General features: G+C 41.7%; 1 protein-coding gene across 10 annotated transcripts in view; it reads left to right on the top strand.

Annotated features, from left to right (window-relative positions):
* Positions 1–26,437, top strand: part of TJP2 (tight junction protein 2) — a 117,539-nt gene that overhangs the window by 64,585 nt on the left and 26,517 nt on the right. For 6 of the 10 annotated variants that reach the window (XM_073878102.1, XM_073878103.1, XM_073878106.1 and 3 more), the window contains 6 exons: positions 14,938–14,991; positions 17,806–17,930; positions 19,218–19,320; positions 20,681–21,314; positions 25,386–25,489; positions 26,122–26,275. In XM_073878102.1, coding sequence (XP_073734203.1) covers positions 14,947–14,991; positions 17,806–17,930; positions 19,218–19,320; positions 20,681–21,314; positions 25,386–25,489; positions 26,122–26,275 — 1,165 coding nt within the window. In that variant the 5' untranslated portion in view covers positions 14,938–14,946. Of the gene's footprint in view, positions 1–7,691; positions 7,779–14,937; positions 14,992–17,805; positions 17,931–19,217; positions 19,321–20,680; positions 21,315–25,385; positions 25,490–26,121; positions 26,276–26,437 lie in introns of those variants that run through there. The other 4 variants (XM_073878107.1, XM_025891676.2, XM_025891675.2 and 1 more) reach the window with 1 other exon arrangement.

Raw genomic sequence — 26,437 nt, 5'->3', positions numbered from 1 at the left:
GAATTAACCAGGGATATTGATATGTGGTGGAAGCATCGCGTCACTCTTCTGTGTGAGCCACCCTCTCTCTGATTGTGCCTTGGGTCTGGGAGGGACAGTTTATTCTGTATTTCATTAGGGCCAACCCTGCTATCAGGATTTAGCTGAGCACTCTAATAATTGGTTTTCTAACATGCCTTTTGACAAAGCAGTTTATAATTTTCTTTATCTTGGTACCTGTCATGGGGTGGTGGTTTGTATGTATGTATGTTTTTTTTTAAGTGAAGTTGTGTTTTAATGTTGTTAGGTGCTTAGTCACATTCAAAATCATAGAGTAGACAGGCCTTTGTCCCTGTTGCCAAATGAGCACCTTCCTTTTTAGCTTATTAATGGTTTCTATGTAATTACAAATAAGGGTGGTCTGTTTAAATTACAATTATACTTCATAGCTCAGTGTATCAGAACTATGAACATAGAGGTCTGAAATGTAATTAATCTGATTTTTTTCCCCCCTCATGTCTTATTAAAATTGGACTTGTGCAGATCTGGACTCAGATTGTGACCAGCCACCTACTAGTTGTGGAACTGTAAGTTCCTTAATATTTCCGGTTTTTCATATATATATATATATATATATATTTCTTTTAATTAAGGTTTAATTTTTTTTTTTTTAGAGCAGTTTAAGATTCACAGCAAAACTGAGGGGAAGGTACAGAGATTTCCCATATACCCCCTGCCCCTACACAGGGTAAAAGCCTTATATCATCAGTATTCCCCACCAAAGTGGTATGTTTGTTACAGTTGATGAACCTACACTGACACATCATTACCACCCGAAGTCCATAGTTTACGTTACAGTTCACTTCTGGTGTTGTACATTCTGTGGATTTGGACAAATGTATAATGACATGTACCTGTCATTATGGTATCATAAGAGTATTTTTACTGCTCTAAAAATATACTCTGTGCTCTGCCTATTTTCTCTTCTTCCCAATAACCCTGACAACCACTGATCATTTTATTGTTTTCATAGTTTTCCTTTTCCAGAATGCCATATAGTTTGAATCAAACAGGATATCACCTTGTCAGATTGGCTTTTTTCACTTAGTAATATGCATTAAGTTTCTTCCATGTCTTTTCATGGCTTGAAAGCTCATTTCTTTTTAGTGCTCAGTAATATTCCATTGTCGAGATGCATCACATGTTTATTCATCCATTCACCTGAAGACATCTTGGTTGCTTCCAAGTTTTGGCAGTTCTCAATAAAGGTGCTGTAAACATCTGTTTTTGTTTGGACATAAGTTTATAACTCTTTTGGGTAAATACCAAGGAGCACATCTGCTGGATTGTGTGATAAGAGTATGTTTCATTTTTTATTTTTTTAAAGATTTTATCTTTAGTAATCTCTCCACCCAACATGGAGCTCGAACTCAAAACCCCAAGATCAAGAGTCACAGGTGCCACCGATTGAGTCAGCCAGGCGCCAAGAGTATGTTTGGTTTTTAAGGAAACCACCACACTGTCTTCCAGAGTGGCTGTACCATTTTGCATTCTTGCCAGATCCTATTGCTCTGCATCCGCACTGCATTTGGTGTTGTCATTGTTCCAGATTTTGGCACTTCTAATATGTGTAGTGGTATCTCTTTAATTTGCATATCCCTGATGACATATGATGTTAAACATCTTTTCATATACTTATTTGCCATCTTTGGATCTTTGGTGGGATGTCTGTTAAGGTCTTTGGTCTGTTTTTTAATCAGTTTTATTATTGAGTTTTTCGTATATATTTGTCTGATAATCATTCTTTATTAGACATCTTTGCAAGTATTTTCTCCTACTAGTTTTTGGTTAGTCTCTTCATTGTCATTCACAGAGAGAAGTTTGTAATTTTAATGAAGTCCAACTTATCAATTCTTTGTTTCATGGCTCATCAGACCTTATATTTTCTAAGTAAAAAGGGAGGAATTGGGCTTTTTGACTGTTTAATGGTTAGCAGCCATTAAACACTTAGCACAGTGTCTGGCACTTTGTAATATTCAGTGAGTAATGATATGTTTTAGGTCCCCTGGTTTACACATGTGTTCACAGAGGTGAAGCCCTAAGGAATTTATACTTAGCTGGCCATTGAAAGAGCCAGAAATAAAGTCTGACCCGGTTCCCTTCCTGCACCCTCTCCTTCCCAAGTCACCAGGGTTCTACAGTCACTTGGAAGAGTTGGCTGAGCCAGGTTGACTGGACCCAGACCAACTACTTGGAAATGACTGTCAGGCTTAGAGGGACTGGATCTATCACTGGTCTGGTGCCCAAGCACCAACACCATGGCTGCTGCTGCTTCTTTTTTTTTTTTTTTTTTGACTGAAAGGCCAGGAACTGAAAGGCTCTATCGGTGTACAGGGAAAGAGGCAGCGTTCTTCAGTGGAAAGGATACAGGCTTTGCAGCCACACTGACCTGGGTTAGAATCTGTCCTCTGCTACCTTTTACTTGTATGAACTTGAGCAGGTTACTTTACTTCTCTGACTTAAGTCTTCTTTTCTGTAAGATGAGTCTAATAATTATGATATTGCTAATAGCTAGAAATAATGGAGCATTTACAATGTGTCATGCACTACCCTGAGTTCTCTACATGCATTGTCTAATTAAATTCTCATAACAACCTTAGAAAGGTTTACAGTTGGGGAAACTGAGGCAAAGACAAGTTAATGTAATTTGCCTGAATTAAGTGGTGTGCAGTAGAGACCAGAATCTCCACTTTCTGATTATGGAATCCATTATGCATCCCTTTAAAAAAAAAACAAAAAACTTCTTTTGAGATATAATTCACATACCATACAATAAAAGTGTACAATTCAGTAGTTTTTAATATATTCACAGAATTGTGCATCTACCACCATATTCATTTTAGAACATCTTTATCATCAAAAAATAACTCACACATCCCTTAGTTAAATCACCCCATTTCTCCCTGAATAGCTACTCCTAGGCAACCACCGATCTACTTTGGTCTCTGGATTTGCCTCTTCTGGACATTTTACATAAATGGAATCATATACAGTATTCGTCTTTTTGCATCTCTCTGACATCTTAAACTCTTTACAAGATTCATCTATGTCACACCGTGTATTGGGACTTCATTCCTTATTATGGCCGAACACTAGTCCGTTGTATGGATAGACCACATTTTGCTTACCCATTTATCGACTGATAGTCATGTGGATTATTTTCACTTTTTTGCTGTTATCAATAATGCTGCTATGAACATTGATGTACAAGTTTTTGTGTGGACATATACTTCCAGTTCTCTTGGATTCCATGATATGTTCGTAACTATTAGACTGCGCTCTTCCAGGAGACAGAAAACAGGCAATTCTTATTTGGGAGGGATCTTGTTATATTGTTGCTGCAGGGCCTTTGGTGGGTACCTTTATTGAGAGCGCTAATTCTGTGATGAGCCCTGAGCAAGGCTTTTCCAAATGCTGCTTCTTTCGGTCCTTACAGAGTTTATAATAGGGGAGACATTGTGTGCCCTATTGTACAGATGAGGCACCTGAGCCTCACCAAGTGAGCTGCTCAAGGTCACAGAGCTTGTAGAATATGTGGGGAGCTGAGCTTGGACCAGGTGTGTGTGATGGCCTACAAAGCTCTTACTTAACATTATATGGCTGCCATTTCCAGGGCTATATTTATGAAGACCCTGTCTCCCACTTGGAGGTTTGTTGGCCCGGATTTTATAGAGTGCTTTCCACAGGAGTTTGCTTCATTTCACCCTAAGAAGTAGACAAGGATACTCTTACTCCTTATTTGTATCAAGTGGCAACAGAATTCACTGTGTGCCCAAGGTCGTGGGTGGGTTGGAGGGTCAGAGTCTTGGTTGTAAGTGTCTTCTTGGAGTCTAGGTTCATTGCTCTTTACATTTCAGCAGAGCTGCTTTCTAAACAACAGTTGGGTCCCCTAGCATACCATCATTGTCTCCCAATTCTTTCTTTCTTTTAATGCAGACTAAACTTTTCCCTTAGGTAAATAAAGGGTGATGGGGTTGAAAAAAAACCTCAGTAACTCTGGTACCTTTCAACAGTGGGCCTAGAATCTAATCATATGAATTCTGATGACCTTTCAGGAAGCCCTCTTGTAACTTGTGTATGTTACTTTTTTCTTAACTGTAAACATTGTACGGTGTGTGCTGTGAGCACGTTGTGCCCACGGTTTTCACTGTTGCCTGTGAGCATTTAGCCTCTGGAGCTGTGAAGTGAGGGTCAAGAGCTGTAGAATGTGTGGGGAGCTGAGCTTGGACCAGGTGTGTGGGATTGCCTTGTTATCCCATCAGAAAGTGAAATACTTGTGGAATAAACGTTGGACGATTTTTATTAGTAAACCAAAAATTACTTGAAGACTTGCTTAATTCACTGCTGACTAATTTACTGCTGTAAGAAAGGGTTTACTTTGAGAGACCACAGGCAAGTGGCCCAAAGCCAAGGATTTGGTTTATAATTTTAAAAATTAGTCATTTTAGGAAAAGAGACTGGAGCTCATTTTCTGCCTTCCCTGGGAAAAAGTGGTTACTGCTTACTTCTTTGATAGGTGTCTTGAAATTGTGCCCAGCGATTGTGATTTTTACTAAATCCTTCACAACCATTAAAATAAGACCAATTTCGTGAGGCAGTAGAGGGGTATGCTCTTTGTAACTGCTATTACCTCATCACTCACCTTGCTCCAGCCCCACATGGCCTTTTTTCTTCCTTGAACATAATGAGATTCTTTCTTACGTCAGGGTCTTTGTACCCTCTCCTTGGAGAACGGCTCCGATTTTTTTAGGATTAGTGCTTTCCAGTGTTACAGCCAATGGCACTTACTGCTCCTGCGATTATAATATATGTTTATTTGTTTATTATTGTTCCTTCTTCCCATTAAAATCCTTCCTGTGAGGGAAGGACTTGGCTTGTCTCCCACCAGCGTGGACAGTGAGGCTTTATCTTCATCTGCTGTGGCAGAAAGTAGCACTGAGCCGTTGTTACTGCTTACTGTCCTACTTCCTTACTGGACTGTGACTGCCTTGCACAGTGACTTTGGGTAATTTGCCTTTCAGGCCACAGGCCGCTGTTCAGGAAATGTTTCTCGAATATATGAATATGGAGGTTAGAAATCTTTAGGAAGGTAAATTGCTAAACTTGATCTTTTCTTTGAGGCAGCTGTTCTGCCACAAAATGTCCTTTTGATGCCCCCGGTAGAACAACTTCTAGGGAAAGGCTGCAGTGGTGCCAATGGCCACTCTCTACACCACTGTCTTTTTCAGGGCCTTTGCTCTGTGCTGTTGTGTGCATCCTGCACAACTCTACCCTTGCCCCAATCCCGTTCATTCTTCAGACCTCATCTCAGTGTCACTTGCTTAGGGGAACCTCCCCCTGCCGGTCAGGTGCTGACTCCTGCCAAGCTTCCCGAGGGCAGTGACGTATCTCTAAATGCCATGCTTTTTATTTATCCATCCATCCATCCATCCATTCATTCATTCATTCAATAATCTCTGTGCCCAACGAGGGGCTCGATCTCACAACCCCGAGATTAAGAGTTGCATGCTCTTCCAGGCGAGCCAGCCAGGTGCCCCCCCAGTGCCGTATCTATATCATTTCATCCTCAGAGTCTAATAGGCTGCACTTGGTAAACATTTGCTGAGGGAATGAGTAAAGAATTAGTGATAGTGTATTTGCATCTCCATATTCCACAGTGGCATCGTTCACCATAGCCAAGAGGTGAGAGTAACCCACGTGTTCATCCATGGATGACTGGATAAACAGAATGTTGAATACACATACAATGGAATATTATTCAGTCTTAAAAAGGAAGGAAATTCTGACACATGCTACAAGAATGAACATTGAAAATGTTATGCTAAGTATGCCCCACACAAAAAACCAAATACTGTAAGACTCCACTTATGTGCAATATCTAGTAGTCGGATTGATAGGAACAGAAAGTATTATAATGGTAGTTACCAAGGGCTGGGAGGAGGGGGCAGTGGGGAGTTGTTTAACGGTGTAGCATTTCTGTCTTCCACGATGAGTCGTGGAGACTGGATGCACAACAATGTGAAGTACTTAACACTACTGAACTGTACACTTAGAAATGATTAAAATGGTAATTTTGTTATGCTTTTTTTTTAGCACAATTAAAGGAATTAGGGCAGAAACTGTGACGTCTGGAAATCACTATTCAAGAATCTGGAATTCTTAAGTGGTAGGATGCCTGTGAATTCTGGGCAGTATGCATAAATTAGGGAAAGAAGTATTTATTTCCTCATCAGGGAAGCTCAAGTATTTTCGGGAAGACTGACAAGAGTCAAGGAGGGAATCGCTTGTGTCTGCCTTCCTTGCCTAGGTTCTTGTGCTTCTCTGCTCCAGGGGCCCAGTGAGCCAGTGAGCCCTGGGATGAGCCTGGCTGGTGTGTAGGGAGCTTGCCTCCATTTGCACAGCCCAGCTGAGTACTGGGCGTTGTACTTCCTGCCTTTCTCGGTGTAATATTTGAAGCAAACTTTTATTCATTTCCTACCCTATTTTGCTGTTCTAATGCTTATGAAGAGCTTAAGGGAGAGACATGAACATTTTCGAGTGCCTCTTCAGCATGTGCCCTTTGTAGAGGGTATTTCATTTCAGGCTGATGGTGGCCCTCTGAAGTGTAAGTGGTATTCTCTCCATTTTGTGAAGAAGGAGACCCTTTATCCAAGGCCCCACAGCTAAGTGACAGAACAGAGACTGCACCCCAGATCTTCTGCCTTTATAGCTTTGGTTTCTGCCTCTGCATCATGTTGTTTCCTCTGTGGTCTCCATCTCATGGTCCATATTTATCAAACGGTTCCGAGGGTGCACTCTTCACATTTACAAACTACGTGGTGTGAACCCTTGGTGTAACATATAGAGTAGTGGCAAGAATGATGACTGGATCGCCAAGACCATGCTTCTGAAATCCCAAACCCAACTTGAAACCCCAGACATCCCATAAAGTCTTTTCTAGATGTTCCAAAAACCTAAAATGTACTTTTCCACTCTCCCCCACCCCCACCATGGGTAAAAACAGAAACAGATGGTACCGCTCTTTGTTACTCTTTTATCTGCTAAATTTACAGAAAGGTTAGGGAGAAGAGAAAACTCTGCTGAGTGAGCACTCTGTCCCCCAGTTAGCTCCAGGCTTCCTCCCGCCTACAGACCTCTTTATCTCCAAGGATGTGAAACATCTTATCTTCAGGCCTTTAATTTCTGTGTAACATTTAGCAATTCCATTCACCTGAAACTTTCTAGCCAGTTTATACCTTTTGTGTATGTGTGTACGGGAGGGTCTGTATAAATAAACACTTCTCTAAATGTTCATTTCCAAAGTTTTGCTCCAAAATGTCCTATTTGCTTAATAATTTCTACTTTGATACTGAGTCACTCAGTATGTCTAACAGGAATATTTGCTCCGATTCTCTCGTTCCCTTCCCTTGCACGGGAGAGAGGGTGGGAAAGAAAGCTGTTCAAGTGGTATAAATCCCGACTGCTTTCTTATTTTCCTCACAAGTGGTGCTTTTCAAAGCGTTCCGGCATCCCTGCTGTATGGATGTGTCACTGTGCGAGATGACAACAGGATTTGCTGGGAATGTGGGCCACTATTGTATCTGTCTTACATAACCACGTGGAGTGATGGCAATGGGTGAGCAGCCTGGGGTGTAGGCAGTGGCCTGGCTGATTAATCTCCAGAGGCTATGAAGACTGCTCAGGTCCTCCAGAGGATGTGGATCCAGGCTGTTAAAAAGTTTGGGAGATTGAAAGGCCATGTGAGTCCCTCTGCAAGCTCCCCCCCCTTTTCTTTCCCAGCTTTTCTTTGTGTGAAATGGTTGGGGAGCAAAAGCTGTCTCACAGTGACTTCTTTCTCTTCGGATTTATTTGCGCTTCTGGAAGCTTTCAGTAACAAATTGTGACATGTAGCGTGTGGTCAGTGGTGGGTTTTAAAAATACTTGGCTTATTTTTAACAGACGTGTGAAACTGATAGCCTCTTATGGGACTTAGGAATCAAAGGCTGCTGTTTTCCATGTGTTGGGAGTCTGCAAGCACTGTGTTGCTTCCTGGGAATGACTTAATTTTACTGCCTCGTAGAAGATGTTTGAGTTTGGGAATTTCTTGTTTTGGGGTAAAACTTTTTGCTTCCTTGTTCTACAGAAATCTTTATTCTTATATCTAGGTTCCTAAAATATAGGAAACAGTTTCTCACATGTTCTTTTTTTCCTCTTAGAATCTGAACGGTAAGTACTACTGTAATATGTTTACTTTTATGGCTTGGGGTTTTTATCAGGCAGCTCCCTTAATGGGCTGAGTTTGAATAATCTTTAGCTTTAGCTATGGCCTCCATCTCTGGGAAGCAGCAATTTGTGGACCAAAAGCCTAAAAGTTAGTTGCCTCTTGGGGGAGTAGAGGCAGTGAAGACTTTTGGTTATCTGCCTTCTGGTTGGTTTTTAACATGTTTATGTAAAATGTAGGATTTTACCTGTTTGGCCAAGATGTTTCGGAGGGAAGAAACAACTTGAGGACATTTTAAAAAGACAGATCAAATTTAACTATTTGTCTTTGTCCCTTTCTCTTCATTCTTTATGTAAATACCTTACTGTTAAATAGAGTTTATTTATTGTAGAAAATTAGCTCCCTTTAACTTTCCATGATGTCTAGGAATGACTCGTTATAATATCAGAGGAGTTATAATTAACACAATTTACATGAAAAGTGAAAGTAAGGAGGGACTGGGGAGAAGCACACTGAAGATGCTCCTGGTGCATGGGGTGTTGACTGGGGTGGAAAGGAGACCAGGGAGTTGTGCACCCCACTGCTCCCCTAGAGCTAAATGATCTCTCCCTCGCCTGCCTTCCATGCATCTCTCAAATTATTACCACCACCCTCTTTCCCTTTTCCATTCGAGTGATCACACTTTCTTCTGCTAATTTTACTTTGCAAAGTCTGGGCTTAAAAAATATTTGGTATAATGTCCCTGTCTAGGAATCGGGTACACCTTGATGTTAACTCATATGCCCCCCTCCCGTTTTTGGAACTTATAAAATGTTTAGGGCACATAAAGGAATTATGTGTCTAAATCACAGAGCCGAGTTATAAAACAAAACTCGTGACCTTGAGCCCATCATGCACACCCATGGAGCCTCACCAAGATGGATACAAAATCCTTTCTCTGCCTCTTCCCCAGATCACTTCATCCTGAAGTTTGTGGTTTTCATTCCCTTGCTTTTTTTTTCTTCATAGTTTTACCACACACATACACATATGCATCCCTAAACAAAATATCCTTAAAGAAAAAATTAGTTTTGTTTGCGTTTTATTGTGGTTAAAAAAAAAAAAAAAAACCAAACCCACAGAACATGAAACTTAGCATCTTAACTATTCTCTATTTTTTAATTTTTTTTATTTTTAGAGATTTATTTGAGAGAGAGCAAGAAAGAGAGAGTACGAGTGGTGTGAGGGGCAGGGGGAGAAAGCAGGCTCTCTGCTGAGCAGGAAGCCGCATGCGGGGCCCGGCCCCGGGAGTCCAGGATGGTGACCTGAGCCTGAGCCAAAGACGACACTTAACCTACTGAGCCATCCAGGCGCCCCAGCATCTTAACTATTTTTGAGTGCACAGTGCAGTAGTGCTGAACATGTTCACATTGTGAAACACTGTTTGCTTTCTGAACTATATAAAAATGGTATCACGCTCTGCACATTCTTCTAGGATGTTTTTCACCCAACATTCTGTTTGAGTTGCATCTGTGTTGTGGTATGTGTGGCTCTAATTTTTCATTACAGTATATTGCATTTTAATAATATATTACAATTTATTTGTCTCTTCAGCTCTTGATAGGTATTTGGGTTGTTTCCAGGTTTTGGCTGTTGAGAATGTTGCTGCTGTGAATGCTCTTTGTGTGTATCCTCGTCACTTATTCATACATTCCCCTCGGGCCTCTGTCCCGGAGAGAAATCATTGCAGCATGGAGTATGTGTGTCTTTGACTCTGATACATGTGAGTCCTTCCTGGGGTCCTGTATGTAAAGCTCCTCAGAGCTAAACAGCAGCCTGCTGGCTTTCATGCAGAGAGTGTCTGAATATTGATAGCATTTCTGGGATCTGGGCATAGCCCAGCACAGGTTGGGTGGGGCCCAAGCCCAGTGGCCCAGTTTGAGAGGCATGAGCTGAAGCCCTCAGCTAAGCTGCTGTGCTGGCAGCCTGTCCCTGGGGGATATCCCCAGAGATGATGTTCTGAGGAATGTGTGACTGTGTGGGGTGCTCTTTGTTTTCCAAAAGGTATTTAGATAGATGAGGCAGGAAGACCCTCAGTGATTTTCTTTTTGGGCACAACATGGTTTGTAAACACTCCACGGGCTTTGGTGTTTTTTAATTTGCCAGTGTATCAAAAGGGCCACAAATCACATGCTTGGAGCTTAGTAAACATTTTTGAATGAATGAATGAATGACTAAGTGAGCGAGTGAATGAAGGGTTTTCTCTCAGACCTTCATAAAAAGTCATAGTTCTGTGGGCCAGTAAGTACACGGTTATGGTATATATTAATAGCTTTCAAAAGAGCTATTAAAATGTATTTTTACTTCAGTTTCCTCACCTTTAAAAAATAAGGTTTTAAATTCATCACTTACTGTAACAGAATATATATTCTTTTAATATTATGTTTAAGTAGTTAATAGTTTATGTCACAGCCCACTAACCCTAGGTAAGGAAGAAGCCACTTATAATCTGATTAGTTCATACAAGTTGGTGAACTCTTTGGACACCTGGCAAGGTCTGATTGATAAATACTTAGTTCAGCCCTGTTGGGGTGGTGGTGGTAGGAATAGGGGTTTAATTCTCTTTCTGATAAATCTAATTTAAATTACTCCTGTGGGCAAGGGTGCCTGGGTGGCTCAGTTGGTTAAGCGTCTGCCTGTGGCTCAGGTCTTGGGATCGAGCCCCACCTGGGCTCCCTGCTCAGCGGGGAGCTTGCATCTCCCTCTGCCTCTAACTCCCTCCCCGCCCCCCGACTTGGGTTCTCTCTCACTCACTCAGCTCTCACTCAAATAAATAAATAAATAAATCTTAAAAAAAAAATTTACTCCCGTGGGCAGCATAGGAATACATAGATAGTATAATCTCATTATGGAGGAACAGTGAATTTCAAAAGCCAGGTTCATTCTACTTGGGAAACATTTAAAAAATAAAGTTTTGTAGCAACTCATTCATTTGGCTAAATGATAATTTTTTTTTAAGATTTTATTTTTTTGACAGAGAAAGACAGAGCGAGAGAGGGAACACAAGCAGTGGGAGTGGGAGAGGGAGAAGCCAGCTTCCCGTGGAGCAGGGAGCCCGATGCGGGGCTTGATCCCAGGACCCTGGGACCACGACCTGAGCCGAAGGCAGACTCTTAATGACTGAGCCACCCAGGCGCCCATTTATTTTTTTTGAAACCACTAGTTTTTCTTAAATTATTTTAATTTGTGTATTAGTAAGGCCTTTTATTTATATAATTATATTTCTTTGTGTCCTTATGTTTTAGAAATTTCCTATTAAAAAACGTAGCTGGGGGTACCCGGGTGGCTCAGTCGGTTAGGCATCAGACTCTTGATTTCGGGTTAGGTCATGGTATCAGGGTCATGAGATTGAGCCCTGCCTTGGGTTCCACATTGGGCATGGAGCCTGCTTATGGTTCTCTCTCTCATTTTCCCTCTGCGCCCTCCCACCTGTTCACTCATACTCTCTCTAAAATAATTAAACAGCTGCACCTTCTTTGTTTTTAATCCATCCTTACAGTCTGCCTATATTTATTGTGATTACTTTTTTATATTCATCTATATTCTAGTTTATGTTTTATATTTGTGCTGTTTTTTCTAAATTTCCCCTTTTGCCTTTTTTGGATTGACTTTGGTTTTTTGTTTCATTTTTCCCTCTGCTATGTTGGAAGTTATGTACTTACTGTAAGTATTCCTATAGTGGTTACCACAGAAAACTTAAGTAGATTTAACTCAGTGAAGTTCAGAATTAATTAGTTTAATTCTGCTCCTGAATAAAACATTTAGAATAATCTAATTATGTTAAAGTCTTCTGGATTTACATGCAATGTTGCCCAGTGCTTTGGTTCTATTTGGTTTAACCCTAAAAAATTACACATTATTATTACAGTTGAATATAGCCAGTATGTTCAGGTTTACTCACATTCCTTCTTGCATCTTGGGCCTTACTTCTGGTATTATTTTCCTTTTTTCTGAAATATCCTTTGGAAATTGTTTTATTGCTGGTCTAGGGTAGTAATCTCTCCCAATTTTTATTTTTTAAAACATGTCTTTTCTGCCCTTTTTAAATTAACATGTATTGTTTTTAAAAATATTATTCTATTGATTTGGGGCTTCCATCATTGCTGTTTAGAAGTCTGCTGTTAGGGGCACCTGGGTGGCTCAGTTGGTTAAGCGTCTGCCTTCAGCTCAGGTCATGATCAGGGATTGAGTCCTGCATCAGGCTCCCTGCTCACAGGGGAGTCTGTTTCTCCCTTTGTCCCTCCTCCTGCTCATGCTCTCTCTCTCTCTCTCTCTCAAATAAATAAAATCTTAAGAAAAAAGTCAGCTGTTATTCTAATTGTTCTTTTACAAGTCTTTACATTTTTTTCTGCCTTGGGATTACCATGTATTTAATGGTGTTTTTCTCCCCTGGTGTGTTTTCTGACTGGTGTGAGGTTGTTATCTCATTGTGGCTTTGATTTGTATTTCCCTGATGCCAAGTGATGTTGAGCATCTCTTCATGTGTCTGTTGGCCATTTGTACATCTTCTTTGGAGAAATGTCTTCTGCCCGTTTCTTGATTGGATTATTTGTTCTTTGAGTGTTGAGTTTGATAAGTCCTTTATAGATTTTGGATACTAGCCCTTTATCTGATAAGACATTTGCAAATACCTTCTCCCATTCTGTCAGTTGTCTTTTGGTTTTGTCGACTGTTTCCTTTGCTGTGCGAAAAAGCTTTTTATCTTGATGAAATCGCAATAGTTTATTTTGCCCTTGTTTCCTTTGCCTTTGGAGATGTGTCTAGCAAGAAGTTGCTGCGGCCGAGGTCACAGAGGTTGCTTCCTGTGTTCTCCTTTAGGATTTTGATGGATTCCTGTCTCACATTTACGTCTTTCAGTCATTTTGAGTCTATTTTTGTGTATGGTGTAAGGAAATGGTTCAGTTTCTTCCTTCTGCATGTGACTGCCCAATTTTCCCAACACTATTGTTGAAGAGACTCTCTTTTTTCCATTGGATATTCTTTCCTGCTTTGCCGAAGATTAATTGACCACAGAGTTGAGGGTACATTTCTGGGTTCTCTCTTCTGTTCCATTGATCTGTGTGTCTAAATTTTTTTTTTTTTTAAGATTTTATTTATTTGAGAGAGAGAGAAGCAGACTCCCTGAGTCGGGAGCCCAAGTGGGGCTCAATCCCAGGACCCCAAGATCATGACCTGAGCCGAAGGTAGATACTTAACTGACAGCGACACCCTGTCCCCTTTTAATTTCTTATGATAAACTTCATATTGTACCTACTTCTCTGAGTCTGTAACTGATATTTCCAATATTTATAGTCTTTGACTCTGAGGTTTTCTGTTTCTTTCAACTCTCATTCATAATAACTTGTTATGTGTGTATGCATTCAAATTGTGAACTCATGTTCCTCAGATACTTACCTGGGGGATTCTCTGAAACCTGTGTTTTAGTATGTTCCTTGGAGAGAATTTGCATTTGCCTCTGTGTACCTGTGTGGCACTACCATGCAGAACCACTTTGAGTGTGTTTTGAGGAGGTATAGTTGTGTTTGTAATATGAATTGTAGTCCCAAACTTGCGTGAGTATAGGTCTTTTGATAGGAATGCTCCAGAGAGATATTTTTAGTTATTTCCACTCTGCTCAGAGTCGAGGATGAGTTAGGCGTGTGTCCCTGCCATCTCCATCAGCCTAATGGTATTTTTTCCCCTACTACATCCAGTCCGATTTAATCTCCACCCTGTTTGGATCCTACATTTTCTCTCTCTTCCCAGCATCCTGTTCAAATGTCTGCTTCAATGCTGGTTTTGAGCTTTCTTGATATTTCTAGCCTTTAAGGATTTCTCCCCAAAGGCAGCCTGCATTTAATGGATTATTAGTATTTTTAAACTGATAGCAACCAATTTCAGGCCTTTCTAGGCATGTATTTTGGAATATTGTCAGAAACTGAAGCCTCCATTGATTTATGCAGGCATTTTCATCTTTCACGTCCAGCAGTACTGATGGAGAAGAGGTTACCCAATTGGGGACTCTCTGAGAAGGCCAGGGATTCCTTTAGACATAAAAATGCGTAAAATTTGCCTTAGAGATCACCCTTGACAGGAAGGGAGGGAGCAGTGATTTAAAAAAAAAAAAAAAAAAGAATAAAAAAAATCTGTTTGAAACTCTAGATTTCAGGGCGCCTGGGTGGCATAGTGCGTTAAGTGTCCAACTCTTGGTTTCAGCTCAGGTCACGATCTTGAGGTCATGAGATTGAGCCCCGATTCAGGCTCTGCGCTCAGCAGTCTGCTTGGGATTCTCTCTGTCTCTCCCCATGCCTCTGTATGCTGGCTCTCTCGCTCAAGTAAAGGAAGGAAGGAAAGAAGGAAGGAAGGAAGGAAACTCTAGATTTCTTTTTTGAGGGATTTTATAATGATTGTTTTGGCATGATGATAGTAAAAAAGCCCAACACTTAATATTTATATATCTCTTATGTATTTCACTAATTTTCTAGTATTGTTAAGACTGCCATTTGATTGAAGGAGTGTTTGAAAATCGGTAATACAATGTTCCTTAAAAATACCAACTCTTTTTGGTTTGTAGAATGTATGAACTGGACTTTATATTGAGACATTTTACTTGATAGCTTTATTTCTAGCATTGAAATGTTTGTGGTTTTAATCAAATTGGTCTTACTGTTTTAAAACAGGCTCCAGGCATGGAAGAACTGATATGGGAACAGTACACTGTGACCCTACAAAAGGTGAGTGCGGTACAGTTCATATACGCTACAATTACGTCCTTAAATTTACATGTCATGGGTCTTACTCATTTTTGCCCAAACAGAGTTATTCCCCCTTAAGGTGGATGATGCATTGTAGCTTGCAATAATTACTGCATTATCAAAGATTTGCATGTTATTTATATTTTTTGGTTAAGGTCTGTATAATAGAAAATTATAGAGGTTATTTAGTGTATTCACTTATCTCTAAACAGAATAGGCTGTGAAAAAAGAGAAAAGGAGGGGAGAAATGGAAATAACTCGTATTGTTTAAGGATGTTGAGGTAACTTCTACAACTTCTATAACTTTTTTTTAAAAGATTTTTATTCATTTATTTGACAGAGAGCACACACAAGCAGGGCAAGCGGCAGGGAGAGGAGAAGCAGGCTCCCCACTGAGCAGGGAGCCTGATGCGGGGCTCGATCCCCAGGACCCTGGGATCACGACCTGAGCCAGAGGCAGACACTTAACCGACTGAGCCACCCAGGCACCCCAATTTTTTTTTTAAAGATTTTATTTATTCATTTGTGAGAGAGACAGAAAGAGAGCACGAGCAGGGGGGAGAGGGAGAGGGAGAGGGAGAAGCAGGCTCCCTACTGAGCAGAGAGCCTGATGCGGGTTCGATCCCAGGATTCCAGGATCATGAGCTGAGCTGAAGGCAGCCACTTAACCAACTGAGCCACCCAAGCACCCCAGGTACCCGAGCTTTGATAATTTTAATTGTAACATATGAAGTCCAAACTAAATTTTGAAACATTGGTTTAGCAGTCAGGAGACATGGTGTATTCCTTGTCCCACTCACGATTATATTAAGAGGTGCTGAGTTAATTAGATTTAAAAAAATCTTCCCCTCTTGCCCATGGTATTGAAAATAGAAGTAGTACCAGATACAAATGTATTTCACTTAATTTTTAAAGTTATTTCACAGGTATTGCTCCTCTTGATTAAATGAGGTAATACAAACAGCTTCTAGTACATGGAGTCCAGCACATAATGGTTGCTTAATATATGTTCTTTTCCTTTTTATTCTTATGACAGCAGAGTTTGAGGTAGGCACGACAGGTGTTAGCCCCACTGGAGATAAGCACAGCCACGGAGAGTCTGTATGTGATCTTTGTGCAGCTGGGCTGATCTGAACAGTCCCAGGGTCTTATTCCTTCAGCTGCCCGGTCAGCATCTCTGTGACTTTTGTAGGCTCCGCTGGAATCTTAGTCCTGCTCTGAATCCCTCCAGGCTCTGGATTCTAAAGTTCCTCAGAGAGAGTTTTCCTTTGACCCATAGAACTGTGAACTTTTCAAACCCTGACTTTGGTGAAAAGTTAGTTCCTGTATAAATGAATTAAATTAACCCTGGTAGAAAAAAACCCAGATCAGTGCTTAGGTGCCGAAACTTCTGGAGCAGTGACATAACACGATTTCTGCTGGTGAGTGGTTCCCCCCTGAGTCTTAATTTTCAACTGTAGTCCTCTTCTGACTCTTTTCTATACCCTGCCTCCAGCATTTCACATACCCCTTGAGTGGCAAAGATGAGCGACATTTTAGGTCTAGTATAGAGGATGGAGCTACCTATGTATAAACTAGCCACCTAGGTGATAGTGCTGCCCCATCCAAAGCCATGTAATTAAGGGACAATCGGCTAGCCTGTTTGGTGTTGCTAACTGTTGGTCTCCAGTTGGCACAGTGGGTCCCATGTGGGAAGTCTTCCATGGAGGCGGCGGGGCAGAGACATGGACTTTCTTTTATTCTCTGAGTACATATCTATAGTTATAATCACATATAGCCATATCATCTGGATGAAACCTTGGGAGCTTAGCTTTATTAAAGGTTTTATTTTTAAATAATCCCTACACCCAACACATGGGGCTCGAACTCACAACCCCGAGATCAAGATTCACATGCTCCACCAATTGAGCCAGCCAGGTGCCCCGGGAGCTTAGCTTTTTTAAATACTGAAATGAATTAGGGTTATGTATTATCTGGGTTCACTGTTTTACATTTCTAGACCAATCATGATGTAATTAATCTGTATTTTCTGTCTTATATGCATGCAGGAAGGAGTTTAATGCTTTGCTCTCTCATAAGGTTTTTTAAATATTTTATTTATTTATTTGAGAGAGAGAGAGAGAGAGAGCATGAGAGGGAGGAGGGTCAGAGGGAGAAGCAGACTCCCTGCTCAGCAGGGAACCCGATGTGGGACTGGATCCTGGGACTCCAGGATCATGACCTGAGCCGAAGGCAGTCACTTAACCAGCTGTCTCTCATAAGGTCTTAAAACTATGTTTATCTTCAGATTTTATTTTATGTTTAAAGTCCATTTCCTTTTTTTTTTTGTCACCCTATGTTAAAATGAAACCACCAGTTCGCCTAACTTGAAAGTTAAAGGTATACTTTAAAAATAGGGTTTTAGCACAGATGCAGTTGTGACTGAAGCTGTTGCAGCCCAGGCCAGGATATGAGAACAGGTATGACTGGCGGTTTGAATAGCACAGCCCGGTTTGGACAGAAGATGTTATTTCCCACCCCCTGCCAGCTTCTACTGAGACCTCCAGTCTATGCTATCAGTCTTTTATGGCTTTTCACAAGACTGTTTCTTTTAGATAAGGAATTTCCCTTTATAAACCTGTCAGCTAACCATGATGGCTTTATTTTGTTTCTTGTTTCTGGAAGCCCTCTGTTCCTGAGCTGTCTCTGGTTATTGGTTTGACCTTTATTTTATTGAGTGCTTGTAATAAATCCTGAAAGCCACTTACGGAAGGACTTTTATTTTTTAATTTTTCTCCTAACTCCAATGAACAGGATTCCAAAAGAGGATTTGGAATTGCAGTGTCTGGAGGCAGAGACAACCCCCACTTTGAAAATGGAGAAACGTCAATTGTCATTTCTGATGTGCTCCCGGGTGGGCCGGCTGATGGGCTGCTTCAGTGAGTGTCCTTGTGCCCCAGCCCAGCCCCTGCCCGCCCCACTGGTTGGTTCTAGACAGGGTGCTTGGGGGGGGGGGGGCCCTTAAAAAAAAAAGAGCTTTTATATAAACAGACGTTTGATGGGAGGATGGGGTAACTGGGTGATGAACATTAGGGAGGGCACGTGATGTAATAAGCACTGGGTGTTATATAAGACTGATGAATCACTGAACTCTCTACCTCTGAAACTAATAATACACTATTAATTGAATTTAAATTAAAAAAATCATTTTAAAAAAAGATAAGTTTTTAAGTAAGAATTGAGACCGTAACACACCATGTTTTAACAATCCCCAAACCTCTGGAAACATCCAAACTTTGGAGGGAGGAGAACAGTCATTTCCACAGGGAAACAGTTATAACTATCACAGCTATCATTCATTTCTGAATGTGAAGTACAAAATCAGCATGTTTTCCCCTTATCCCCAACACGTTATATTTATTTTACCTTATATTCATTCAGAATTTAATGAGGATACTTTGGCTTAATGATGATCTGATATGTAAGAAGAATGTGGAAATTGGGAAAATTTAGTACATGAAAACACAGATTTTCCAATTTCCACCCTTCTGGTCTGAGGAGATTATGCCATTTTAAAAGATGCATATCTGAGTTCCCTTGGGATAATTTCTCAGGGCAGAATCTAAAATTAATTATATGACTGCCTTGGCCAGAGAGCTTAAAAGTTTAGGTTCTGTTGGCATTTCATGTCTGTATGGTCATTTCTGAGTCAGCAGTCTTTCATACAGAGGGCAGTGTAGAATTAAAAAATATTTGGGATGAGATAAGTAAGGTTTTAATGACTTCAAAATTTCTTTAATAATCTGAGGCAAACTCCTGATCTCTTCCCCTCCCCTTAAAAACACAGGTGGGTATCAACCTGCTTTGGGGGCTATTTATAGGCTTCCTGAAGCCCACCATGCACCTTGTGTGGGCAGGGAGGGCCTGATGCAGAAGTTCCTTTTGTGCCTAGATCTTGCCACTGCTCAGTGCCTCCTGGAAGAACCCTTTGGTGTGGGTCATCCCCCGCTGGTTTCCAGTAGACAGTGTCAGAAGTGGGCTGAGCCTCTCATAGGTTCCTTCCTAAGAAGGGCTTACAGTGAATTGACTGATTTAGACTCAGGAGTCATGACACTGAGTCTTTTAAGCATTTGGGTCAGTTTGCTTCTTCTGTGTGTTCCTAAATAAACAATTTACAGTGAATAGATGGGAGTATTTCACATCTTGTTTTTATTTTTTGTTTGCAGAGAAAATGACAGGGTGGTCATGGTTAATGGCACCCCCATGGAGGATGTGCTTCATTCATTTGCTGTTCAGCAGCTGAGAAAAAGTGGGAAGATCGCTGCCATTGTAAGCTCTGGGTTTGCTTTCAGCTTGCCTCAACAGCATCTTGTTTCAATGCTCAGAAGAAAATTACCACTTGCTTTTAAGCACTTGACAGAATTGTATAATTTAGGGGCTGCTAATTTCTTGTTTCCTCTACTTTGGGGTGACGTTATGAATGATACAAAGATGTAAGTAATCTCTCCCTGCGTTTTCCTCATCCTTCTCCTAACTTGCAATGATTCTCTTATCTCAGGAACCGGGCTAGACAATCAGAAGATTAACTAGATTGAGAACACTTGTAAAACAGCATTAATATAGAAAATAAATTTCAGCTCAAAAACCCATTTGTAAAGGCCCAAACAAGATCTGTCATGTCTCAGTGAACTAAACTGTCTTAGGAGATATTGGCAGTCTGTAGCATTCATTCAATTATTTGCTCACTCATTCATTCAGCAAACACTGGTTGAGAATCAGCTATGAGCCAGAGCTTGGAACAGGGAGTGCTTACTCCAGCCAGGCAAATGGACACATGCAGCAAAAATTGGAATACAGTATGTTTTAAAGGCAGTGCTAGGGAGATGTACCGGGTATGTGGTATTTTTTTTTCAACTGTATATTATGAAATTTTCAAAGAAAAAGTTCAAAGATTAGTGTAATAAACAATATATCTTGTACAGTTGTACAGTGTTAATATTCTACCATCTTCACCTGATTTTTCTACGTATACATATTTCTGGTGAACCATTTGAAAGAAAGTTGCAGAGAGGACAGTGTCAATCCTACTTACTTTAGCATACATGTCCTAAATAAGGACATTCTTCTACGTAACTATAACACTATCATCCATTCTAAGGAAATTAATAGTGATGTTAAAGTATCATCTAATATCCAGTCCAAAATCCCAAGACATGTTTGAGAAAAGACTTTTCTTCCCCATCCAGGGTGCAGTCAGAGCTCAGTCACAGCTCAGTCACTGCACGGGGTCCTTATCTCTTTAGTGCCTTTTTAATCTAGGAGGGTCCTTCTTTCTCCTTGCCTTCCCACGTGCGCAGCCACCCCCCCCATTAATGACATTGACTTTTGGATGAATCTGGGCAGTTGTATCTAGAATGTCTCAATTTCTGGACTTTTATAACTTAGTGATTTAAAGTTCCTTGATGCTATTCATACTCTAGAGTAGAAGCAGATTTTCCGAGGCACTGTGTTCAGAGTTAATACTCATTGCCTTATACTCAACCCTGTGTGGTATTTTTTTTACCCGAGGAACCAGAGGCTTAGTGAGTCGAGGGGGACAGAGATTTACTGAAAAGAGAACCAGGGCTGGGCTCTTAACCACTCTATTTAATTGTCATTGTCCTGCATTCCCACTGTGTTTGGGTGACAGGTGGTCAAGAGGCCGCGGAAGGTCCAGCTGGCCCCACCCCAGGGCAGCCCACCTGTTGATGAGGATGACCGTGCTTTTGAGGTGATGGACGAGTTCGACGGCCGAAGTGCCCGCAGCGGGTACAGCGAGAGGAGCGGGCACGGCAGCCACGGTGGGCGCAGCCACAGCTGGGCGGACAGTCCCGAGAGGGGGCGTCCCCACGAGCGGGCGCGGAGCCGAGAGCGCGAGCGCAGCCGCGGCCGGAGCCTGGAGCGCGGTTTGGACGCCGACGGCTACGGGCGGGCCCGGGAGCGCAGCCGCGGCCGGAGCCTGGAGCGGGGCCTGGACCACGACGACTGCGGGCGGGCCCGAGAGCGCAGCCGCGGCCGGAGCACTGACCGGGCCTATGACCAGTATGACCAGGCCTACGACCGGGGCTATGACGGCGCCTACGACCGCACCTACAGCCCAGAGGCGGACTACGGCCACAGGGCCCAGCCCGATGCCCGGTACTCGGCGCCCCGGAGCCGCAGCCGTGAGCACTTGCACTCCCGCAGCCCCAGCCCTGAGCTGAGGCGGCGGCCGGACCACGCAGGTCCCCCCGACTCGGACAGGCCCATCGGGGTCCTTCTGATGAAAAGCAAAGCGAATGAAGGTGGGCATCTCGATGAAGAAAAGCACTATTACAACAGCTAACTTCTTACGGGGCACTTACTGTGTGCCAAGCACTGACCCAGATGCTTGCACTGATAGGCTCATTTCTTCCTCATGACCACCACGTGGGAGTTTCTTATATCATGACGTAGACAAGGAAAGTGAGGCACAGAAAAGGTCACTAAGTTGCGCAAAGCTGTCATTACTGGCAGAACCAGACTGCAGAACGGGGGCTTTAAACTCCTAGGCCAGGGGTTCTCGACCTTGCTGTAAATGCAGATTCTCAGGGCCCAGCTCAGCCCCACGGAATCAGAAACACTGAGGAGAGCCCTTGGAGTCTGTGTGTTAGCAAGCTCTCCTGGCGAGCCTGGTGTAGCTAAGTGGTAAAACCACGGGAGTGGATAGGACTCTAGCTGATCTTGAGCTTCTGCTCTATGTCAGGCCTGTGCTGAATGAATACTCTTACTCCTCACCAGAAGCCTTTGTGGTAGGTAGGAGACTTCATTCCTGTTGTACAGTGGGGAGGACCATGGTGCAGAGAGGTTTTGGCCCACAGATGAGGTGGGCCCTATCCCAGGCTGCCTGTCCCACACTGCATTCCTTGGAGCACTTGCACACCCTTCATTTCATCCAGAATGCACTAAAGCCCCATGTGGCAGCTAGAGAAGCCAGCAGTACCTGTAGTTTAGGTGACAATCTGAAACTCTGAGAAGGGAAGTGACCTGCCCACATCTTGAAGCCAGTAAGTACGTGGTGGAGCCAGAAGTTGAACTCCATCTCCTGGAAGTAGGTATCAGAAACAAGTAGGTGAATGAACAGGGCTTTAGAACCAGTGCAGGGATGCTCCTTGCATCACTTCTTGGTTCTGACTTTTTCAATTACTTGCAACATATCTTTTCTCTCCTTTTGTTCTCTAATTCTCCTTCCAAGAGGAAAAGAGATGAAGAGCACCCCAGAAGGCAAAGGGAACTTCTTGCCCTTTAGGTTGGGAATTTGCATTTCAAATGGCCTGAGGAAAGGGTTTGTTTTGTTTTTACTTCTAATGGAACACAAAGTCAAGTTATAGAACTAGGTGTCCATTACAATACCTGAAGAATAACACAGGGTTGTGAGTAACGGTGCGCAGAGGCCAGTCCCAGAAAACAAAGAAATAGAGATTGCACTATCTGTGAGTAATATGCATCTTAGGAGGTTTAAGGATTCTATAGAATCCTTCTGTCTATAGAATGACATACTAATTCATCAGCTCCCAAGAACTGTACAGTAGCAACAGCTCTGCTCCCAGACTGAAAGGTGGACTGTAGAGAAATTTTGGGAATGACTTGGCATGAGACCTCTTTCAGAGAGGCCTGATGCACATTCTATAGGACTGGTACCCCAGGTTTTTGAGTTACCCAAGGCAATGCTTTTCAAACTTCTCCTCCTCCCCTTCTCTTCCTCGCCTCCTCCCCCTTTCCCTTCTTCCCTTCTCCTCTCCTTCCACCACAGAAGACCCACATCTTGCAAACAATCATGGATGCACCTCTGTATCAAAAACTTGAACAAGCCTTTCATGGAATAGTACTTACTCTCTGTGATGCATTCTGAGAGGTTCCATTACATGAAATTTTTAAAATGCTGTTCGTAACTAAACTGATTTCAAGACTCACTAATGAGTTGTAACCCAGAATTTGAAAAGATCTTGTCTGTTTTAAGAGATTGCCCAAGTCATGCCTGGTCTTAGGAATATTACCAAGGATAAAAGGGGCTTATGCCTTTGCTGCGATAGCATTTTACTCCTCCTAGGTCATTTTGTTATTTAAACTTGGAATTCATTGGGGAAAAAAAAGTTCCATTTTTTTTTTTAAAGCTATTTTGCCACCGTTTGCTAGGATTCACAATAATTTAGCTATCACAGGCTAGGGCTGCACAAAAATTAATCTTTAAAGAAATCCAGCAGTAGGCAAGACCTATATTTAAGAAAAATATGATCCATTTATATGGCCTGCTGTTACATTTCATGGGCACCAGATAGCTTTGCTGGTAAATATCTTAGAAACTGGTCAACTTATTTTTTCTCCATTTAAGAGATGCCCCAAATAAACCAAAATAACCTATCTGCAACTGTACAGTAAGACTGCAGCTTTTAAGAGGATAGAGGAATTGTTGATACATGAGAAAGAAGTCATCATTCAAGCTGTCTCAGCCTTCTGTTCTGGGCTGTGAGGCTGTTCAATTAGTAGGGAATTGTCATCCATGAAGAAGATGCTGTTTTACCCTTCCTTATTCTTTCTTGTCAGCTTCCTAAAGGGGTGGGGGTGGACCGCAACACTTTTAATCGTTGTAGTAAGATCTGATGCTTACTGTAAAGCACCTGAAATTTATTTCAGAGAACTGGTGGTCGCCAGAGGGGAGGTGGGTGAGGGGATGGGTGAAATAGATGGAGGGGATCACTTACTGTGATGAGCACTGAGTCATGTATAAAATTGTTGAATCAGGGGCACCTGGGTGGCTCAGTAGGTTGAGCTTCCTTCTGACTCTTGGTTTCGGCTTAGGTCATGATTTCGCAGTTGTGGGATTGGGCCCCGTGTTGGGCTCTGTGCTCAGCTCAGAGTCTCCTTCAGATTCTCTCTCCCTCTCTCTCCTGCTCACTCTCTCTCTCAAATAAATTAATAAAAATAGAATCTTTAAATTGTTGTATCATTGGGGCGCCTGGGTGGCTCAGTTAAGCGTCTGCCTTCAGCTCAGGTCATGTTCCCAGAGTGCTGGGATCGAGCCCCACATCGGGCTCCCTGCTCAGCGGGGAGCCTGCTTCTCCCTCTGCCTCCCCTGCTTGTGCTCGTTCTCTCTCTCTCTCGCCCTCAAATAAATCTTTCAAAAAAATAGTTTTATCATAATATTGTATACCTGAAACTAATATAACATTGTATGTTAATTATACTTGAATAAAAATGTATCTTGATTTTCTACTTCATAACTTTTCTAAATGGTAGAAAGTTACTTTGTTTTGGAATTACAGGATTTTGAGTCCAGAACAATAATAATAAAATTTGAATGTGCCTCTTTTAAAACCTGCTAGGTTGTGGTAGCTTCCTAAAATAACCAAAATTTATGCTTCTTAGATATTTTTACAAGTTTCATAAGTAAAATCAGAAGAGTCTGAATAGTATTTAAAATACTTTTAAATATGCATACTTAGTAAAATACAATGTGTTTTCTTTTGAGAGTAATTCAAAGTTCACCCCCCCCCCGAATATGCTGGTTTTAGTTAAATACTTCATTGCTTTGCCTGGCTTACTGACTCTTTTTCTTTGCACACTGAAATGCTTTCAGTGCCAAACCCCACATGTCTCAGTCGTTACACATGAAGGGAATACTATTGGCAGTGTCTTCCTGTAGGCAACAGGGTTGTCAGAACATGTTTACTGAGATGTACTGAATTGGTTTTTTTTGTTCCCAATTTAATGTTAAGTGTAGTGTTAATTTTAAAGCAGATATTCATACAGCCTTCACCTAGTTTTTCCATTTGTTAACATTTTGCCACATTTTTCTCCTTTGTCCCCCTTCCTCCCCTCTTCCTTTCCCACACTATTTCTCTCTCAGTGGTTTTTTGGAACTGCTTGAAAGTAAGTTGCAAGGGTGGCCCTTTCCCCCTAAATATTTCAGCAGGTATCTCCAGAGGATAAGAACATTCTCCTATATAATCGTAATGCCATTACCGGTTCTTAAGAAAATTAACATTAATATCCTTTTTTTTTTTTTAATATCCCTTTTAATGTACTGTAGTATGGTTCATTTTGAAGTTGCTTCAAAATAATGTAATCTACCCCACCCCCACCTCTGTCCCATACTGGATCAAGTTCTAGTGAAGGCTCATGCATCACATTTGGTTTTTGTATCTTTTTAAATCTAAAACAGTCCCTCTCTGTCTCTTGTTTTTTACGACACTGACTTTTTCAATGAGTCCAGCCTAGTTGTCCTAGAGTACCCCACAGGCAAAATTACTTTTTCATAAATATTTTTAAATTCACCTAGAACCCAGACTAAGTGTTCTGCACAAGTGGATGAAATATGTGTATGGTTTGTCCCCTAGAGTACGGTCTTCGGCTTGGGAGTCAGATCTTCATAAAGGAAATGACCAGAACTGGTCTGGCAACTAAGGATGGCAACCTGCATGAAGGAGACATAATTCTCAAGGTGGGAGTACCAGGGTCGAAAACAACTGAATTCCTGTTTGGCTTTCTAGTCCAAATTTCACATCTGAGTGCCGACATGGTGAAGCTTTGTTGAGATGGGAGTCAATAGTAAGACAAAAGCTGGGAGGGGCCAGCAGGGTGAGATTTTTATCACAAAAACCAGACATGGAAATTTGTAATAGTGTAATTTCAGTTTAAAAAAAAAAAAAACTCAATGAATACCTTCTTCTTCCCTGTTTAAAGTTTAAGCTCCCATTCCCTAAACTAAGGAAAGATGAGGGGGAGAGTTGGTAGTATATGAATGCTGAATGTTTAATAGTTTTTTAAACCTCTCTAGTCAGGAAACATGTTCCAGTAGGAAACCAACCATTATCTTGAGCTTGGAAGTTAAATAAATTAGCAGAGTAACTTAAGTATACCACAGCTCTCTCATGCCTGTTATTTGGGATCCAGCCATGCAGGGTTATATTTAATTTGAAGGATAATTCATGTTTATTTAATCAGTCATCCTAAAGCCCATATCTGAGTAGTTGAGCAAAAGCCTTTACACTTTTAGAAGGGGAAAATACAAACTTTCTACTTCACTGTGAGGGGTTGTATTGCGTGTAACATGACCGTTACTCATGAACACAGATAAATGGAACTGTAACTGAGAACATGTCTTTAACGGATGCTCGAAAACTGATAGAAAAGTCAAGAGGAAAACTCCAGCTAGTGGTGTTGAGAGACAGCAAGCAAACGCTCATCAACATCCCATCATTAGATGACAGCGACTCAGAAATAGAAGGTAAGGAAGGGGGAGGCTTTGAGCTTAGCTGGAAGCAAGGAAGGCTGTTGCTTTTGCATTCTCCACGGAGTTTAGCAGAGCCGTCTAGCTGGAAGCTAAATTTCCAACAAAAGCTTCTCTTTTAAACTTTAATTCCAGGGCGCCTGGGTGGCTCAGTTGGTT

Source organism: Callorhinus ursinus, unplaced genomic scaffold (assembly GCF_003265705.2).
Source record: "Callorhinus ursinus isolate GAN/ISIS: 27379988/994484 unplaced genomic scaffold, GSC_fseal_2.0 scaffold28, whole genome shotgun sequence".
NCBI lineage: Eukaryota > Metazoa > Chordata > Mammalia > Carnivora > Otariidae > Callorhinus > Callorhinus ursinus.
The sequence above is the reverse complement of the archived record's forward strand: the minus strand, read 5'-3'. Positions and strand labels throughout refer to the sequence as shown.